Genomic DNA, 21,169 nt, shown 5'->3' with positions numbered 1-21,169 from the left:
TGGCTTCTTTCCGCCGTCCTGACTTCGTGTTTTGAGGAAACGGCGTCTTCTTTTTGTGTTCCTAGAGCTGAAGATGTGGGCGAACAAACACACATCCATGACCATGAGCAGCACACGTCGGCTCAGAGTGAGAGAGAGGAGCAGAGAGAGCCTGTAGTGGTGAAGAAGAGGAGGAGGAGGAGGAGGAGAAGATGTATCTATGGCGGTTCTCCATCGCCATAACCCTCGGCTTGGTGTGGTATTTGTCGGACTGCGGTCGCTCTGTGACACAGTACTTCTTGTGTTTCCTCTTTTGTTTCTACACTCCGCTTCTCTTCGGGAAAAGTGGGCGAGAGAGCAGCACTCAGACTGACGAGGAGACGGAGGAGCACCAGCTGCAGGTAGGCTGCTGCTGAACGGGCTACATGTTGCTTTACTGTGGGGGAAGTGTTGCGTTCAGGAGCACCATCAACACTGAGCCATGTTTAAGTGAGTTGGATACTGAATGTATCCGCTTGTGATGCCACTTTAAACAACTTTTCTCCATTGTATGTGTGAATAAGTTAGATAAACACGATAAAGTTTTAAATAAAAAACATTTTTTATGTCTGTAAGAGGATTTTGTAAGTATAAGTCATTAATCTAACTTCTAACCACTGAGCTGTGACACCAGTAGCCTACAAGTTCAAATATTGAAATGTGAGCCTCTCTCTTGTAGCCTGAGGGGCTTTATTTTCTTGCACTGAGGCCTGAACAACTGGTTTCTACTCATCACATAACTCACTGTCCTCTAGAGTGCAGCTCAGAGTGTGGGTGGACTTTTTCTCTACTATGTTTTCACCCTTCTGTTGTGTGTTTTCCAGGAAACCGTGGATGAACGCTTGTTCGCTTGCGTCTTTGTTGATGGAGGGAGCCGCGAGCATGCTGAACCCCTGGAGTCTCAGTATCCACATGTAAAGAGGTCTCTACAGAGAGGTGAAGCTTGTTGTTTTTTTTTTTTGTTTTTTTTGGTGCAAACACATTTATCTCTCCTGCAAATGCACCCAAGGGCTCTGCTCCGCTTCTTGACTTCAGGGTGTTTTGTCAGCGGATTTAAGCTGTTATGACCCGACACACGGTTGAAAAAGGACAGTTTTGCATTCACACAGCTGCAGCTGGAGCTCATGTTACATGAAGCTAGGAGGGGCTTCAAGGAAGCTGATGAAAAACACACCCTCTGAAAAGATATGTTTCTCACACTTCATTATCAGTTTTGTTTGCTTTGCAGCATTTATTAAATTGGCTTGCATTCGGCTAAAAGATTCATATCACAGCTCTGAGTCGGCTTTGTTTCTTGGCTGGAGACATGCATTTTGTGCTATCTACATTCAGATGTATCAAGGCTGAGCTCTGACCTAAAAAAAACCCCACTGACACGTTTGTGAAACTGAGAAATGTAAATCAAGCTTTTTTTTCTTTGCAGTGAATCGTCCTTGAATGCACTTAATGTTTTCACTCCTGAATATATCTTGAATATCAACTGATGTGAATATCTTTGCTGTGAGCAAAACAAGACATTTCGAAAATCATCTTCCTTTTGACTTCATTGGTCAACATTTTTCACCTTGTCCTGACATTTTATAGACCAAAAAATGAATCGATTAACAGACAAATGATCGAGTAATTCTCAACAGTCATACGTTTAACAAAGTATACTTGCACAGAGTATCATTAAAGAAGAGTTTTATGTTCTAAAAATATTGCTTCACTATTTATACACACACACATGCGTCAGGAAAATGTAAGAAACAAAACTGTAACACTCTGTTTACGTGTGAAGTGATTTTATTACGACTTGTTTCTGCACCCTTTTCATTGAGACTCTATGTAGGCCTAAATCACTGACACTAATTAAACTGGCAGTCGGTATTGTTATAAAGTAAATATTGATTGCGTAATGTAATGGCTATAGAATAATGACACCATCTGTGTTTGGATACATCTCGCTTTCACGCTGCAGTTTTGTCGGCAGCTCGGAACGCAATCTCCCGGGAAAATAAAGGATGACTGCCGATCCAATCAGGCTGACGGCCTGGCATCGTTTCTATCCGCTGTCACATCTCCATTATTGGCTAAATGAATGATAAACTCACATTTTGTCCTGCGTTGGTAGTTTAAAAACGCTGCTGTTGCAAAAGACAGCCAACAAAACCATTTAGGCATGCCAGGGGAATTTCTGCTTAATATCCGCCTCCAGTCAGAAACCTGTGTTCTTCCTCTTATTCCTGCAGTATGTTTGAGCTTCACTGCGCAGAATGATGTTTTTGCACAGTGGGAATTTCCTCTGTACTCAATACAAAACTGATTTTAAAAGGGGAGGATACGGGCTTGATTGATGACATTGCAAAAATTCATCAAACACAAGTGTGATGTGAAGAACTTGAGAACTGACTTCACTGTGAGGAAGGAGACATCCTGTGTTCAGCAATTAAACTTGTGACATTAAGAATATTTTCCAGATATTCAGGAATTTCTATTAACGACGAAAAAATGGGTCACACTTGATTGATTTCAACGCACTAACTGTGCCATTATTCTGACGGAACATGTCAAGCGCACAGATCTGAAAACATAATGGCTCCGACCGTCACCTGCGCGGAGGCATTGGGACTTTAAGCAGTGATGGAAGAGGGACGGCTACAGCGTCGACCAAACATTCCAGCGGGTTTCTGTCATGGAAAACTATTATCGTGATGCAACGTTTTACTCTTACAACGGCTACTTCTGTAGCTGTGGTCGTCCCTTTAACCGTAGCTGCTTAAAGACCTGTTGTGTTTTCGCGTTGTTCGTCTGTTCCATTCGTGTGAATGCGATAACCCAAGAACACCTTAAGGGAATTTCTTCAAGGACTCAAAGATGAACTGATTAAACTTTGGTGGCCTCATGGCGTCCGATTATTGTGTACGCAATATCTCTAAAAGCACATTATTGGCCAAACTTAAAGAATTCATACTATAATTACAATAGAATTTGACATACAAATGTCTTAACAGGATAAAATTACGAAGCTATGACATTTGAAATCTGCCTTGTGACATCATCATAATCTGCAAAAAGTGTTTGGGCTGTTATTCAGCACCACAGCTCAAGAACAACAACTTAACTGATGCATGGAGGCATAACATCTCCTGCCAGTAATTCTAGTTATTTATGCACATAAAACATGTTGAAGGGATCTTCAATAATTCAGTTTAAAAAACTTCTTCTTCTAAAGAAATGTTTTATGGTCCTCGGACATCAATCAGCTTGTCTCTGCCTAATACATAAACAAAGTTACGTTGCTATAAATAAAACATGCTCAGCGTGTCCATCGATTAATAATCCTGCCTGCATCTCCGCAGCGGTCTCTCGTCTTCAGAAGAAAACACAGTCGTGGATATTTGTGCTCAGTTTGAGATGAATAATTTGGACAGGAGTTTTAAAAAGTCTGATTTTCTGCAGTCTTTGGGTTTGATGTTCAGGAGGTGAGCGTGGGCGCTCGGTGTTAATGCGAATTTCCTTTGTGACTGCTCCCCTCAGTGTTTGAGTGTGCCTACGCTCAGCTGGTCCTGCCTTGGTATGCCGTTCCCGAGCCGTGCGAGCACCAGCCTCTGCACCAGGTGCTCAGCAGGGAAGTCGACTACATAATCGACCAGATCATTGAGAGAGCCAAAGACTTTGATGTCTGCCAGGCGGTTGTGGGCTCCATTCGGATTCTGACCCAGCACTTACATAATGCAAAGCAGCCAGACAGGTGAGATTTTACACCTACTTCCTCTTTAATTGAGATTCATGCTGCTTCAGCTACTCTGTGCTCTCAGATATGTGTCTGAACCCCATAAAAACCTTCATATTTCTTTATCACCTGGGAATAAGTTACCCAAGTTTTACAAGATCATACCCGCACTGACATCCTAACGATTGTTCCTGTCCTAAATGGTGTTTCAAGAGCAGTAAATCCCCTCAGATTTAACACTTAGATTAAGCGATTATCAGATATGTGGTGATAAGCATCTATGATCCATTAATCACTTGTGTTGTGCTTCCTGTTTCAGAGAGCTCTTGTTCACTTCCAGAGCAGAGGAGATGGCGGTCCTCCGAGAGTTTTCCGACGCTCTGGTACGTAACCTTTTTCCCGAATCCCTCTGGAACCAAGAAGTCAACCGCTGTGCCTTAAATGAGATCATTGCCTTAAAGGGTAAGAAAGCTTTAACACTTCTCTCTTACATAAGGCGTAAGCCTGCCGCGACTTCTTCTACAAGTGTGAATTGTGTGTAATCCCTAATTGTCAGAGGCATTGTGGGACTTAGGATGTGAATATCCTCACTGATCTCCCAATTCCCTTCAGGGTTTTGTCATTTTTTGTTACAGATAAAATGTTTTATCTGGCGGGAGTCTTGCTGAGCAGGAGGTTTCTGCAATCAAGTTCGTAGCTCAGTTACAATAAGTGATTTTTACAGCTGTAGTTAAAAGTGATATGCATGTCCAGATTTCTTTTCATCTTGGCAGCTGCGAGCAACTCATTTCTGTCATTCGTAGAGACTTAATTGTTTGCAATAATTTGGAACAGTTGGCAAATTATGTAGAGCTTTGATTTTTACAGTGAAAATGATTATCATAATTATGCCTAATATTGTAACTGATCTTATCAGTTGGAGAAGACCTCTTAAGAAATGTTTCAAAAGGGCTGATTTTACAGATTTAAACATGCTACAAGGAACTTTTAACTGGTTATGAAGCAGTCAGTTTAATTCAGAGGCCTCTGTGTGACCCCCGTTTTTTTCCGTGAAATCTGACATCAGTGACGTCCCGTCAACCCATGCTGACCATCATCTCTCCCTCAAACCAGCCTGTGTTGCAATATTTAACTCGGCTCGGCTCTCAGTAATTGCGTAGCTTCTGACTGAATCTCTGTGGTTTGAAGTTTAGTTTCTCTCCTGAATCCATGTTGAGCTTTCAGATATCTGCTTTATCTCACTGTTTTATGACGTTCGTTACCAGCTAAAAAGAAAACGTTATTTCTTTTTCATTCTCTATGATAAAATATTATAAATAACAGGGGACCTTTTTGATGGGAAGAATTTATAGGAAATTGAATGTGTTTATCAGCAAAGTAGTGGTGCTTTGTTTGTGGCTATTTTTTTGATGGTACTGCAAGGAGGAGTATTCACTGCCGCCCTTATAACCACCACTCACAACCCGCACATCATTGGTGAAAGACACAAATTTGCAGCTTCCTTGTTCGTTCGTTTTTTTTTTTCGTTTTCTTCTGCTTTATCCATGCGGGTGATGTTACCGCTTTTATACCACCTTATTCAAGGTGGAGCGGGGGTTACTGGGGCCAAATCCAGTGACTCTATGGGCGAAGGCCAGGGTACTCCCTGGATGAGTCGCAAGCTCATCGCAGGGCCCTTACTGATGGCAGTGGCTGCCATGAAGGTGCCAACTGCACATCAGGAGCTGTTGTTGTTGGGGTTCAGCATCTTGCTCAAGGATGCTTCGGTATGTAGCTCAGTCCCGCACCGGGGAGCCAGGGATTCGAAACAGCGACCTTCCGGTCACTAGTCCTCAGCTCTACCCACTGAGCTACAGCCGCCCCTAGCTTCCTTGTTGCTGTTTTAATTAATTGGGTAATATTTTCTTGTACGGATAAAATGACCAAAATATAACAGGGGAATTATTGAGCTTTAGAGTTGTTTGGACAGAGATAAGCTAACTGTTAGCCGCTGTTTTCAGTGTTTAGTGAAAGCTAAGCTAACCAGCTAATTTGAGGCAGTAAAGCAAATCAGGGCTGCAACTCACAATTATTTTAATAATCAATAAGCTGCCAGTTATATTCACAATACATTGATGTTTTGATTAGCATTTGTCACAGCTGTTTGAGATTTTAAAGGCTAAAAGATTTATCAAAGAGCTCAAAGTGACGTCTTCTTTTGTACAACCAACAGTCAAAAACTCACTCTGACAAAGAAAAGCAGCAGATCTTTACTTGACAGGAGCTGGAAGCAGCAAATTGACATTTTTTGCTTGACAAAATGTCAATCATAATGGCTGGAAACTACTTTTTTCAATTGTTGCAGCTCTAAAACAAATAACCATCAATTCATTTTGAAATGTTCCATTGTGGAAACCACTGCAGCTGCGTTACGTGAACTAAAAGAAAACATGACTCAATCCATTAATATCGCCAAATGAGAACATTGTGCCTCCTGAATTTACTATGTTTTTATGATGAACAGCATTTGTAGGATTGTGCTGCTGCTGTGTTTCCCCCAGGTTTGGGCCTGTTGGTGACATGGCTGTCTGACCCCGACAACCTGAACCAGCTGGTGGTGAGCCAGCTTGACAGCGTGTCCCCTAAAGGCTCTGTGGAGGAGCTGAGTGGATCAGACCTGGATCAAACCTCTCTGGCTTCACAGGAGGGCCAATGCGAGGGCGGCGAAGCGTGAGTGACTGTCAACTTCTGCACCCAACTGGCTTGACCTTGGCACACTGAGCCTCAAAGCAATAAAAAGCAATGACTGTGAGAGCCACCTTCTGTGTTTGAAATTGGAACTGACCTGATTTTTTTTTTTTCTTCCCTAGGAGCTTGGAGGGAGCAGGGATACAAACCCGCACCAGGAGCAAGGCCAAAAGGAAAGGTGTGTTTTGTGATGGTTGAAATTAAAGGCTGTAAGCTGTGTGAGCTGTTCATGAGAGTGTTACCTGGTTTTCAGCTCGGAGCGTGAAAACATTAGTGATGGAGACTTGAGAGTGGCAGATGGAGAAGTTTGTGGGTGTGAAGGAAAAAAAGGAAAAAAGACAGTGCTTACATAACATCCCTGCACAACAGTTTGAAAAATAGCAGTGTGTTGTCGGCTACAAATATTATAATTTTCTTTACCAGCCTGCCTTTTGGCACGTAATTAATCCCCCGTTTCTTTTGTTTGTTGGTCCAGGCAGCTAATTGCACAAATGCAAGCTGAATGGCAAATCAGTTCTGCTTCTATCTCCTTATATTGCAAACAATCCAACAGTTTGATGACTTAATAGGAATTCATTATGCCCAGATAATTAACCCTGACATACTGAATATGTATTTTCTCTGTACTGACTGCATTGTAAATCCTGAAAAATGGCATAATTTGTCACAATCTGTAAGAATAATCTACTGCTGATGGGATGTTTATTCATTGTAAGGCTGTCTGAGTAAATTATAAGATTGAAAGTTTGGTTACTAACAGAGGTGGGAAGTAAAAATTACTACTTCACGTATCTGTACTTTATTTATTTATTTTTCTCACAACTTCTTGCTTTTACCGCCTACCTTTTACACAAAAATCTGAACTTTCTATGCGTCATATATTTAAAACAGGCTTGTAACTACAGTTTTAAAGGAGACCTGGTGTGCTTTTTAATTTTTTCCCTAGTTTTACTAGTTCCCTAGTGCTTGTAAAAGATCTTAAAAGTTAAAAAGTCCAAAGTCCGCTCCAACAGAAGCTCCTCTCTCCCACAGAAAACACTGCTCCTGAAACACCTCGTCAGTAGTCTCGCCTTTAATTCTGCGACTTTCTGACATCACTCTACATCACCATACTTTTATAGACGGAGTGCATTTGAGAGCCTGTACTTTCTTACTTTTTCTTGTGTAAGGAAGTTGTATCAGTACTTCGACTTGAGCAAAGAATGTGTGCACTTTTGACACCTCTGGTTACAGCCCTTACATGCCTAATGGAATGTTGTTTTAACCTGAATTGTGTTTTCTCAAAAGATTTCTAACCATAGGGATGCTCTGAAGTTGTTATGCTTCCTTGTGATGCAGAAAAACAAATGCAAATTGCTGTGAAGGTCAAGTCAAGTTCGACTGGATTGCTATTCTCTCCATGAATAAAAGCACTGATTCATCTTCTAAATGCTGAATTTTCTGTTTTTTGTTTTTTGATTTATCCGTCAGGGAACAAGCTCAAAGAAGGATGGTCAAAGTTTGTGGACAAGATGAAGTCCAAAAAGGCCAAGAAGAAGAAGATGAAGAAGTTGGAGCACGAGCTGGTGTTGAGGGTCATGGCGATCCAGGGAGACGCGTCCAACGACGAGGACGTCAGCAGCAGGGAGGGCTCCATTCACAGCCAGCAGGACTCTGACAGGGTGAGTCTGCTGCAGATAACTAGACAGATTAAACTTGAGAGGAAAATACGAGAAAACATGACGGATTCTTTTCAGGAGGACAGCGATCTGGAGAACTACCTGACAAGCGTCCAAGAGGACATGATGGAATTCAAGCTGTCTTATGAGATGTGGCGTGTCGGTCGCTGGGCTGTCAGCATCCCTCATGTGAGTTATAAATATCAGTGGCAGCCTGGAATGTCGAGGAGACTTGTTATCTGTCTGCTGAGGCTCTGTAAAAGCTTGTCCTTCAGTGGTATGTTAATGTTTGAAACGGAGTGCGAGTAGGTGTTTACTGTGCTGTAGGCCGACTGTGAGGAAGAGGAGCTGATCTTCACCGTTCACCTTGAGGAGAAGGACAGCCCAGAGAACCTGCAGTGGGACATCAGAAAGACCTACATGGATGTTATATACTTCCGCAACAGATGGCAGGTAAAACTTTGCAGGCATAGTTATATTGGTCCTCAATATTTTGTCATCTTACAATGTTGGATGTTTTAATAAACGTGGCCCAAGATTCACATATTCAGGTAAATGCTCATAAAACTAATCCCTGCGAGCAAATAAACATTTAACTCCACTTTCACAACGACCTGATGGCATTTCTTCATCAGCTTGTTTATTGGTCATCAGCTTCAGGCACAACATGCCCTTGTAGTTCAGGGACACGCCGATCAACTCACTCAGTCTTTCAGTTTGTTCCGAGGTGATTATTAGAGGCTCCAGACTGTGATCTGGATCAGAGGCGGTCCTGGCTAGATTTATGCCCTGGGCGAACCATCACTTGCCCCCCCCCCGCCTCTTCTGACCAGTCCTTCCAGAAAAACACAGAGTGTTTTTGCGATTGTTGCGGGCAAAAATCCTTGATTATGCGGCATGTTTTCTTAAAAAATGCAATGAAATATGCGGGATATTTATGCAATTTTGTGCGATGAAATTGCGGTAACTCCCAAAATTTGTGGTTTGATAATAAAAAGAGATCAAAAAAAGTGATTCCCCCAACACCCTGTTCTCACTAGGCTACTACCATAATGTCAAGAGTCATTTCTTGTTACTTCCTATGATTAGCAGCGTACTACATCACAGAAAGTGCTGGGAATATTTAGGTTCTTGTTTTATTTCAGACCTTAATAAAAACATGGCTCAAACTTACAAAACATTGATGAGTCAAACAAGGTCTGTAGCTTTACAAAAGGAATATGCTACAACTCCTGTAAAAATGAATAAAGAAAATATAAATTATAAATAAATAAATGTGTTTCCTGTTTTACAGAGGCAGCTATACAAAACAGACATCTTCTGTTAAATTAAGTGCTTCCAATGGACAAAGTGCAATCTCTTACTGTACCGTACATTTACATACTACTAATATACTTACAACTGTAAGGTTTTTGAAACTAGTATGATTTTTTTGTTGGCAAATGAGAATGAGTTGCGGGCTTCATCATGGCTTCATCGCTTTTTGATGATGTTCACGTCGCGTAATCAGTCCACTAAGGGAAATGAGCGGCGGTAGTCTAGAAAACTGCCGATTTTTTATTTATTTTTTTTTTCGTGAGGGCGTGCGCCCTCACATTGATTGCGTCCTGGGCGGTCGCCCACATTGCCCATAGCAAAAACCGGCCCTGATCTGGATCATATGTCATTTGATGTCCTCCGGCTGTTTTGCCTCAACTCTTTGTGATTTACAGAGTTTCCTGATGGATAGGTGGCTTTACTTGTTGCTAAAAGTAACTAAAACTGCTGCTAACTTCAACATTAGCTTCCCATTCGAATAGTAATCTAATTTAGCTGTGCAGTAAGCGGTCCTCCAGCTGAACATTTATCAGATTTGCCAACTTGCTGACTTTGTTTTGCTAGATTTAGATCCTCTTAGCAACTTTATTTCTTAAATGTCTATAGCGACAATTTTGGTGACTTATTCTGACCACCAGCGAGAAGCTGATGAATATCTTCAAATATATTATAATGTGATAAAAATGTCAGCTAACAGGACCGCTAGCTTTAGCAGCTAATTGAGCTAACCAGTTAAGCAACAAGTAAGGCTGTCTGTCCATCAGTAATTCTATCCACAAAATATGACAAGAGGCGCTCGTGTTGCTATCCAAACGTCGGCGCTTCCCCCTCAGCTGGCTTTTGGAAGCTTGCTATCAGAAGGAGCAAAAGGGGAGAGTTTCAGCGGATAAAGTGAGGTGCAGCAATAAGGGCCAGTATAAGATGAATGGGCTGAGAAATCTTTTGAACCATGAATCATGAAAAGCTCCTCCACTGAACTCCCAGAACAAAAATACAGAGCTGGCAATGAACATAATAGCTCCTCTTTAAAATCATAACCTTCGTGAAGGTTGACTGAAAGAAGAGCTTGTTGGTTGTCAGGGTTTTTTTTCCTTTGACTTCAGAGGAAAAGAGTTATGTGTGCTGCGTATTGTCTATTCAGCATGAGCCAGAGGGGGGAAAGCATTGTTGTGAAAACATACCACAACTTTTTCTTTCTTTTTTTCACAAGTCAGGAATTCCACTTATGCGAACCACTGGATTTAATTAGTCATATGGGATGCAGGACATATTTTCCACAAGTCAAAATCAATGTTTTATTTGTATTATTACAGTTATTTAACCTCAAAGATCATTGAGGGAGTTTTTAAACAGATTAAAACTGATTATAAATAACAGCTGAATGGTTTATAATCATCCGTTTAAATTTATCAAGTGATATCAAAATATTTTAAGTTGCTTTTGAGGTTGTTTGGGCATACAAACTGAAATCAGAGTTCATTACAGACTCGAGGGATTTGCAATGAAAGACTGAGTTTGATATGACCCAGAGGACCAGTCTAGTAAAGTAAACACGACTGTACGATGCAACCCCAACGAGAGCCTTACATGGATAAATACAAATGTCTTGCATGTCTCGCAGATGGAAAATCACCCAACTTTTTTTTTTTTTACAAGCTGCAATGATGAGCGCTACAAGCACCACCAGTTGTAAAGCAAAGAGCAGAATAATAAACAGCATCTGAGGGCTTTAGAGTAGAGGCAGAGGCATGCCTATAAATCACATCACCATAATCCATAAGGGAGAGAAAAACGGCTTAAACAATCCTTTCCCGACAGAGCTTAGAAATGGTAGTCCTATTTCTGTATATTGAAAAAGATGTTAAGTGTTCAAATACAACTTAGACAACCTTGTCAACAAATTACAACAGTTTATTGACAATCTGTATCGTTATTTATACTCATTAACTCTCCTAATGTTGGATCCTTGCACACTGAAAACACAAGTTTTTGCCATCAACATCTCTAGCTCTGGAGCAGCGGTATTATGCCTTTTCATTTTTTACCTTTTCTTCAGTGTGTTTATGTTCTTGTGCATGTAAAAGATCTTGAAAGTTAAAAAGGTCAATATCCGCACAAACGGAAGCTCCTCTCTCCTGCAGAAAACACTGCTCCTGAAACGCCTCATCAGTAGTCACGCCTTTAATTCAGATGTGACTTTGTGACATCACAGTATGTCACCATGCAGTGCAGGTTCAGGCATGTGTGAGCTAACCAATCAGAGAAGACTGGGTAATCGGGGGGGAGGTCTTAAAGAGACAGGAGCTAAAACAGCGTTTCAAATACAGGGGGAATACAGTGGACAGTATGAGAAAACTGATTTTGAGCATTAAAGTGTGTAAATCTATTCCTACAATAAAATAATGGACCTGAAAATCTGCAAATGTTTCTTGGACGATCATTAGGTGCAACTTGGAGAATGTGAAAGGAACGTTTCAGGTTTTCCACGGCTAGTTGAAAACTTTACAACTTGGGTCTTAAAGCTCTCTTTATCTTTTTTTTTTTATGCCTTTTTGCCTCATTTTCAGGACTCGACCAGCCTGCCCATGATCCTGGTGCTAGAGGAATCAGAGATTAACGATGAGAAGGCCAAAGAAGAAGCCAGAGTATCGGTGGAGAACTTCCTACAGGTAAAAGACACCAGAGCAACCGACGTGTGTTGACAGATGAACACTTGATAACATTCATGACTGACCATTTTGTTCTTTTGCCGTTTCAGGAATTAGTTTCTGATAATCTCATCGGGCACACTCAGCCGGTGTTTCAGTTCCTCTGCCCTCTCGAGAAACTGCTGAATGAGGAGGAACATTACGGAGGCGTGTGGGGACTTCTGAGCGGTCTGGCTTACTTCCTGACTCCAGGTCAAGAGGAAGAAGAGGTAAAGTTTCACACATCTGGCTTTCATACCTATCTGACGTTGTATTAACCAAGTTGAAAAGTTGTCCGATGGTAACGGAGCCCAGTGAGACGATCAGATAAACAGACACAGTAATCTATAATGGAACAAAGGCGGATGGTGAAACTAGTTATTCAAGCTGTCCTGTGTAAACATCCGTCGCTTCAACAGACCCTGGTTCAACTTCGGCCTACTTATCATAGTTGTGCTCAAAGACAGTGTTCCAGTGCTGTAAGGAGTTATTACAGATCACTGACCCTCACTTCTGGTTTTGGGCTTTTTTTTGGTTTTACTTCACCAAAAATGTCGCCCTGTTAAAATTAATCCAACAACGTCGAACAGGATGAGAACATGATCAGACTAATTTCTGTTGCGATCCGGAATCTCAACAATTATAACCTCTGCCAATTAGCAGACATTCAACCGTGTCTGCTCGTTTGTCAGCATGATTACACAAAAAACTACTCAATGGATTTCCACAAAACTTGGATGGAGGATTGGTCTTGGCCCAGAATAAACCCTGTTAACTTTTGGTTCAGGTCCGGATAAACTTGATTGAGCTTAAATGATTTTATGATAGCGGAGGAATGCATGTTGCTTCCTCCTCTCTCTGTTTCTTCTACTCTCCCTCTCTCGGACGCTTCATGCATGTTTGTGGGAGGCCCTGCTTTCAGTTCGCCTACTGTCAAGACTTGCTGCAGTGAACAAACATAGATAAAACAGTTTATTTTTGTTATTTCAACTGTCTGTTTTAGGGCAGTGTGAGGGAGTGCTGAAAAGGAAAACAGTTTTATAGTAGCATTGTGAGATGTAGCCTCCTATCATCAATTTCACAGTCATGAACACTTTAATTGCTGCGTTTTTGTTGGATGCACATTTTAAGGATTTCTTTAATTGATAGTTGGCAGCTTTAATAATCAATTATCTGTTAATTATTAGTTTAAAAAAAAAAAAGAAATCTGTCATTAATGAGAGGTTTTTCTATTATGAAATTGTCGTAATCACCGACGAAATTAGTGATTGATGCTAAATCAGAGTAAGTTACTTTGATAATAAACTAAATGATAATACAAAATAATAACTCCTGCTCCTGTCTGTTCCCAATCAACAACTGGCTCAACAAAATCCAACAAACACTGAGCCCGCTAACTGGTTTAAATGTATCGGTTGGCTCTGTTTGTTACAATGATGTTCAGATTTTCTTTTATTTATTCAGCTAAAATTTAATCTCAAGTATTCAGCTGGAAAACATCAAAACTATCTGGTCTCACACTGGCCAAAAAAGGCATGATACTACATTCATGTGCCTTTTTTTTAATCCTCCTTTTTAAGGAGTTATCTGAAACTTCCTGAACTCATAAACACCAACAACTAAACTAATCCATATACTGAATGTCACTCTGTATTAAAGAACCGATGCCTCAGGGTCAGCTGTCCTGAACAACCTGATTGTTTTCCTTTGCAGAGCTCCAGCCCTCAGATAGAAGCCCCGAAAGAATTCCTATCACGATCTTCACATCTAGAATCCACACCTCTGCCTTTAGAAAACCCTGGTGCCTCTACCAAGATGGGCATTAATGTTCCAGATGCTGCAATCCCATCTATTGTGATTTCCGAATGCGATCCTCCTTCAGAGCCGCCTGAGGGAGCAGAAACTGAGAAGGAGCCGGCAAACGAAAACTGCTCCCAGGACAAAACGGAGGACTCTGATAATCCCTTAACCTCTCACTTCAAAATGATTTTCAAAGGACTGACCCGATCCAGGTCGCAGGATTCTCTCGCCTCAACAAAAACCAACGGAGATGAAGACCAACCCGATTTGGATTCCACGCCACACTGCAGCCAGAACGGAGGCTTGCACGGGGATAGCGTAGACGGCCCATCGTGGCTTCATTTCAGTACGAGGTCAAATAAAAAGGAGAAAATATGTTTCAAGATGTCGGTCGGAGCGCACAAAGCTAAGGGGAAGGATCAGGGCACTCTGACACGAGGGGAGGACGCCCAGGGTCAGAAGAGCCAAGTTAACTGGGAGCAGCTGGAAGGAGCCAAAGCCATATTTGACCTGCTGAAGGAAATATGTGGTTTGTTCAAACTCTGTTCACAAGAATAGAAACTTCAGGATCATGCCAGTGTTTTTGTTATCATGTGTACTTCACTGACAGCTGCTGCTTTTTAGATTAATTTAAGTAACCCAACCTGTAGAGACTCGACACTCGCGCTAATCCTAGTGAACATTTAATCCATTTTATTAATCATTGTGTGGTATTTTGAGGTGAAAGTATGTGCTGTTTTGATAAGTCATGCTTGAGTGGTGCATTCATGAGCTTTTTGACAAGCTCCGACAGTCCCGGTTTGACAGTCGACAGCTGAAGAGCATAACATTCACGAGCCTCGCTGCCAAAAAAAGAAAAACCTTAGGACGGATAATAAGACATCGATCTGATGAAAGGCATTTTGGTAATTTGGTAACTTCATGCACTGAAAGGTTTGTCTCGGAAGACGCCTTCACAGACAGGTTAGAGGATATCTAAATCTCTGAATGCTCAAGCAGAGGTACTTTTTATTTTTGGTTTAAGAAAAAAATTCAGAGAAGCCTCACCAGGAAATAATTATAGAAATGAGAAATCGTAACAGGTTTCCTTTAAATCAAATGATTCTGTTTTGTGGAACGGACTCTTGTAGTGGCAAAATTGTGCAGAATAACAAGTCAGGTCAAGTCAGTGTTCTGCACAGCCAACAGATTTGCCTCGATCGAAGAGAGCTTTATAATTAGTACAATACATGACACCTCTTTCTTTCCTTTTCTTATTTGAATATGAATTTTAGCAATCACAAAGTTTCACAATGTTAATAAAAATGATGACAGCCCATAATCAGGAACGTCAGACGTGTAACAACTCTAATTCTAACTTGTTATTGGGTAACTAGTTTTCAGAGAAAGAAGATGAATTAGTCAAAAAAAGGAAATCAAAGGAAGTTATAATTCAATTCAGTTACATTTTGTATGATGTGGGATTCTTTCTGTGAGTTAATCCACTGCTCTGTGTTAAGTCTGAAATGTCATATGGTAGGTTTACTTTTTTCCTCAGTGCCAGATTTTTAAGAATTACTTGTCGTTCCCTCTTTAAAATAGAAGAGAGGCTGTTTACTGGTAAAACCTTGTATAATTATCTGTGCAACTGTGCTACTGTTTGGGATTTGTGTCTTTTTAATCCACTGGAACAAAATGCGACTTCTAGCTAGCGACTGCAGTTTTGTTGCGAGGGAATACTGTGGAAACCTTCTGGCGAGGAAAAACCAACAAAAACAAGGAAGGCTCCAATTTAATTTCCATGTCTAAGATTGTGCAAAGCTCTTTTTAGATTTTCCAGAAACATTCAGCCACAGGACATTTTTTGCACAAAAGAGATGTGTTGGGGCCGCGTTTGTTGAGATGTTTAATACCTAAACTCAAAAGTGCAGCTGCAGAGCTTTGTGGGAGTTTTAGACACTCTCTCCTCTCATCTAACTCGGCAACAACTACAAAACACTTTATGAAAAATTGGCTTAAACATGCAAAAACACTGATATGGTCCTTTTTTATTGATGCTCTCTGGTTTGATGCACTTTAATTCTCTTTCTGTCTTGGCAGGAAACTCCATCCTCATAAACATATTTGATGCCATTTTGAAGCCTGTTATGCCCATCCTGAAAAAGTAAGTTTAGTGCCGACTTTCATCACAGATTTAAACTGGATTTTTGCGTTTTTAAATGGCTTCTGGTCTTGTTGTGTTCTCCTCCCAGAAAAGTGAACTCTTTCCTCAACAAGATGAACCCAACAGAAGTGCAGATGGCCGCGTACATCGACACCATGCGTGACAAACAGTGGCCAGAGTTTCAGCCGGCTGCACCTCCCCCTCCTCGCACCGACGAGGAGAAGAACGAGACGAGGGAGAGAGCGCACAGCTTAATCAGCGCCAGATGTAGGCGACATCTTTCTGCACTAAAGGAAGTAACCCGTTATTTTTGGCTGCTGATAATATATAAACAAAACATCACGTTCTCTCTGTAGATTCTAACTATCTCGTCTTGAAGAAGACGGACATGGACTCCGCTTTTAATCTTTTCCAGAACAGCGAAGAAAACAAAACGCTGGTGTATGTGAGTATTTCAGGTTGAAATTTATATTCAAATACTATGTTTGATTTTATATAGCATGAACATCTTGTGCGGTTTCTGCCCTCATGTCTTTCACAACAGATCCTCCTGTCGTTCCTGTTGAAGGAATTCTTTCCCAGTGAGCATTCCTTGCATGTGAGCGCTGCTGCTCTCCAGAAAGTAACCAACGCCAACAACTGATCTGTGAAGCCTTGATTGTATTTTTAATGGTACTTTTTTTTTTAAAAAAAATACGCTTTAGAATATCAAATTATTTATTAAATGAAATGATCTTAAATGCCTTAAAATAGTTGTGACAGTGTCTGCATGGATGTGAGACATTTTTTTATTTTTATTTTTTACCTCAAACATATCAAACATACTGTGAACACTTTGTGAAGTTCCTTTTGGTTTTTATTTTGTATAGTTGATCTGCATTTGTTGGTGAAATTTAGAAAACAGTCTTTGCATATTGTACTTTTATTTTAAAAACTCTGAAGAGAAAGTAAATTGTATTTCATATTTCCAGTTTGAATTTCACCCTTTAACATTCTGATGGAGGAGAATTTAAATTTTTCGAAAAATATTTTGTGTCACTTTGAGCACTTGTGTACGGTGAGAGTGTTTGTATACTGGTTAATTAGGCTTTAAGATTTTTATCATAGAATATTTCACAGTGCCGAATCACCTTTAATCTGTCAAAGCCGTCAGCAGGCCTGCAAAAAATCAAAGGACGCTTGAAGTAGTGTTAATGTAAATAACTTGAATTTATTCCAAATAAAATATTTTAATACGTTTTGTTTTCCATTGTGTTTCTGGCTTGGTCTGTTCACGTGAGTTTAGACTGTGTAAAGGAAAAAAAATACAGTAAATATAAATTGTGAATTAGTTGCTCATTATTTGCTCTGATGCAGTGTTTGAGTAGAATAATGTTTTCAGATGAGTTAAAGAAGTTAAACCCTCTGAGGCTGAACTGTGAGATGTATTAATAATTACTTAAATTAAAAGTATGAGGCTAAGATGTTTTGGCAGTATGTGTGCACTTTCACATTTTTCTACTGGAATTTAGAACTAATTAGATTTAATTGCTGAAGAATATAAACATTCCTCAGATTTGAATCACATGCATCAGTTCGATATGCTTTACTGATCAGCTGAAAACAGTTTATAGCCCGTAAACAGTGAACAACTTTCGCCATATTTTTATAACCCCTAATGGAAATCCTGCCTCTGGTGCTCGCGCTATCTCATTATGGAAGTGTAACGGAATTAATTACAGGATTATTCTGGTCCAGGTCACAGGAGGGAGATTATCTGGAAGCGCAACAGCGTTAATTTATTTTATATTCACTGAAGTTCCCTAGAGCAAGGTAACAAACATCACACTGAACCCAACACTTTAATTTACAGAAGGGAACTTGATCCTATTAGCAGCTTGAGGTGACGACTTGTTAGTAAAGATAAATACAAAATGACAAACTCATGATGAAAATATTAACACCAGTGTTTAAATGTTGCCCGCCCCACCACTGGTTCTCATTCTCGTTTTGGTTGTCTAAACATTGTTTTACCCTCTGAATTTGAGGAACAAAATTCAACAACAGTTGAGTAAACAAGGTCACCTTTGCTGGAGCTTTTATGAACACACGTGGGCCTCATCAGAAGATAGAGTCTTCCCAGTCGTCACTGAAATGCAGATAGATAGATAACTTTCTTTTGGGGATTAATAAAAGAAATTCAGGTTATCGCAGCAGCAGGTACATTGACTACAAATACAATCGAAATACAAGGGCAAATATAGAAACAATAAAATAATATATACAACACAATGTTTTAGTAGCTGTAAAATGAAATGAAAAACTGAGGTAGAAGAGAAAATGCTTATGATTATCCTTGATTTCACCAGCTAATGAAGATCAGGTGACGCGACTGAGAGTCCCTGAAAAGCTTCTAAACAGACCAATTACTGTCAAAAAACATAATAAAGATCTGAAACAGTTGGCAAGTCACAATTTTACTGGAAACAATTTAAAAAACTGGATGGGAATGACGGTGATTACAAATCACAAAATATCACTACCGAAAGTTTGAGAGAAGGTATGAGTTTAAAAACAAGAAAGCTGGATTCATGAAATTGTATACAGTAGCTGTCAAAATAGCTGTTAATGCAAGTACCACCAAAAAATGAACATTTACCACCTAAGAAGGTTTCAAAGTCTGATTAGTCTAGAAAAATAACACAAACACAACGTTGTAAAAGAGAATCAGCTGAAATCTAAACCTCTTTAATCCAGTTTTCTTGTTTCTATACACCTGCTAATACATTTTTACAATACAGTTTGTGAGATCTATTATTTTATGATTTGTGATCACCATCACTCACACTGTGGCCCAATAAATTTCCAATTAAAAGAGAAATCCTCAATTTGCAGCGAGAGGTCCATTTAATTGCTGTTCTGCCTGCGACTCCCAATTATGTCAAGTGATCATCCACATACAAATAAACAGAAATCTTCTTATTTTCATTCCTTCTATTAATGCTTTCCCTCCATTCTGTCCCCCTGTTTCTATTTTCCATTCCGTCCTAGCTGAGTTGTTCATGTGTTCATGCACATTGTCTCGAGCCTTATGCAACTGTTTCCCTGAACACTGGACCAGCAGGTGCTTTGAGTTGAACACTCCGTTGCCAGTAGCAACTATTACTGTCGCAGTGACCATCATAGTGAGTTCATCTTGGTTGTGTACTCTGGACACACATCACGCTTTGAAATAACATTTCATCTTCATTTTTCCATCCTTACGTCCGTCATGATGTGATAAAATGATGTGTTGTTATAGGACATTAGCTGTTAGCAGTAGGTTAAATATATTTTGTGCTGAATCGTTGGCAACTGGACCTGTTTCAGTTCCTTGAAGACATTTCGCTTCTCATCCAAGAGGCGTCTTCAGGTCTAACTAGCTGGATGGGAGTTGCAGACTTGCAAACTTTGTGTGGGAGTGTCCTTATAGAGTCGTTAGGGCCACTCGTGGGTCATTGACCCAACCGGTCTTCATGTGGGCTGCCAGGGCCAGGTCAGCATAGAAGGTTGGTGATGAATAATGTTGTAGACCTTTATAAGTTGTCTTGTTTCTGTAGGATACCTTTGATCTGACTGTTATCTGTGATCCCTATCGTAACATTGTTGTCTCATACTTTTTGGCACTTCTTCATTATGTGTCCATTCACAAAATTCACAGCATCCTAAAAGACTCGTTCCAGCCCGCCCATCACCTGTTTGAACCGTTGCCCTCCGGTAAACACCTACTAGTCCATCAAAACACACACCACAAGATTCATCAACAGTTTCTACCACAAAGCCATCACCATACTGAACTAAAAACGCACCCCCGAAACACACGTCAACACTAATATGCAATCATTTATTATCACAAATGCACTTTAATAATAATAATAATAATAATAATAATAATACATTTTATTTGTTTGATGGCACCTTTCAAGTCACCCAAGGTCAACTTACATAGGATAAAAGCATAAAATCACAGAATAACATCACAGAATATTAAAAACAAACATTGACATAAAAAGAAAAAGAAAAGAAAAGAAAAGTGTAGTGCACAGTGACCAGTCAGAGTGAGTATGCCAGTTTGAACAGGTGGGTTTTGAGTTTGGATTTGAATACCGTCATGGAACATGTGTTTTGCATACGTTAGCAAGCTGGCATGACTGAGAGTATAAGTGAGGAAAATGGATAGTGAATGAAAGCATTATTTATTGTATATTTAGGATGTACTATCTATTTTATTTAAGCATTTTGTGTCCAGCACCTGAAATTTTGTTGTATTTTTGTACAGTGACAAATAAAGTCATTCTTGGACTCAAAAGTGTTAAAAGCACCACGTCAGCCTCAGCCAGCTGGCACAACAAGTGATCACAGAGAAACTTCATTCAAACATCATTTTGTCAAATCATGGTGGATTTAACAATGTGACAAATGAAGATGAAATGTTTTGTCCAGCACACACGAACATATAAACTCACTGCTGTGGGAACTGTGACAGTTGCCACTAGCAACGAAATGTTCTTTCCCAAAAAGGGGTCCACCCTATGTTCCTACAGTCCAATGCTTCCACATTTCTAAGATTTTTCTTCAAATTAGGCCCTATGTTCCCACATTTCTAGGACATTTCAAAATTAGGTCTTGTGTTCCTACATTTCCCTTCACTTTAAGGGTTAGGGTTAGGGGTTAAGGAAAGGGTTAGGGTTAGGCTAGCCCTAAGGAAATGTGGGAACATAGGGCCTAATTTGGGGAAAAAATCTTAGAAATGTGGGAACATAGGGCTGTGGGAACATAGGCACGCTCTCCTAAAAACAAACAGCTTTTTTCAGTCACATAATTACTGTTTAATTTGGAGGAAACGTGTATAAAACATGTACAACACATCCAGGGTGGAATGGGAGTGGAAACATTGGCACAAAATGGAGGAAACACAAAAAAAGCCGGAATGTAAACAAGTCAGTGTGCTGATCCAGATGGGCGACCCCACTGAAGCTGCTGTTGAATGAGCCTTGTGGTTATATCCTGTCAGCTATCAGCTAAAATATATTCTGTACTATTAAGCTGCTGTGTCAACAACCATCTCCCTGCTGAAGCTCAGCTC

The 21,169-nt window shown here is 40.2% G+C and overlaps 1 protein-coding gene across 1 annotated transcript; it reads left to right on the top strand.

Annotated features, from left to right (window-relative positions):
* On the top strand, window positions 1-17,312 carry LOC115568798 (uncharacterized). The gene is made up of 16 exons (XM_030396387.1): window positions 1-380; window positions 843-954; window positions 3,538-3,751; window positions 4,053-4,195; window positions 6,274-6,442; window positions 6,583-6,638; window positions 7,931-8,121; window positions 8,197-8,307; window positions 8,446-8,571; window positions 12,003-12,104; window positions 12,194-12,352; window positions 13,836-14,451; window positions 16,002-16,065; window positions 16,154-16,332; window positions 16,422-16,510; window positions 16,610-17,312. The coding sequence occupies exons 1-16, from the start codon at window positions 192-194 to the stop codon at window positions 16,706-16,708; spliced, it is 2,619 nt and encodes an 872-aa protein (XP_030252247.1). The 5' UTR covers window positions 1-191; the 3' UTR covers window positions 16,709-17,312.
* The last annotated feature ends 3,857 nt before the right edge of the window (window positions 17,313-21,169 follow it).

This window comes from Sparus aurata, chromosome 18, assembly GCF_900880675.1.
Source record: "Sparus aurata chromosome 18, fSpaAur1.1, whole genome shotgun sequence".
Classification (NCBI taxonomy): domain Eukaryota; kingdom Metazoa; phylum Chordata; class Actinopteri; order Spariformes; family Sparidae; genus Sparus; species Sparus aurata.
The sequence above is the reverse complement of the archived record's forward strand: the minus strand, read 5'-3'. Positions and strand labels throughout refer to the sequence as shown.

What these genes read in the sequence shown, in the direction of transcription:
- LOC115568798 (XM_030396387.1), top strand. Translation starts at nt 192, where the DNA reads ATGTATCTATGGCGGTTCTCCATCGCCATAACCCTCGGCTTGGTGTGG. An exon ending in CGGAGGAGCACCAGCTGCAG is followed by an intron (nt 381 to 842) that starts GTAGGCTGCTGC and finishes TGTGTTTTCCAG; the next exon opens with GAAACCGTGGATGAACGCTT. An exon ending in CCTGCTGAAGGAAATATGTG is followed by an intron (nt 14,452 to 16,001) that starts GTTTGTTCAAAC and finishes CTGTCTTGGCAG; the next exon opens with GAAACTCCATCCTCATAAAC.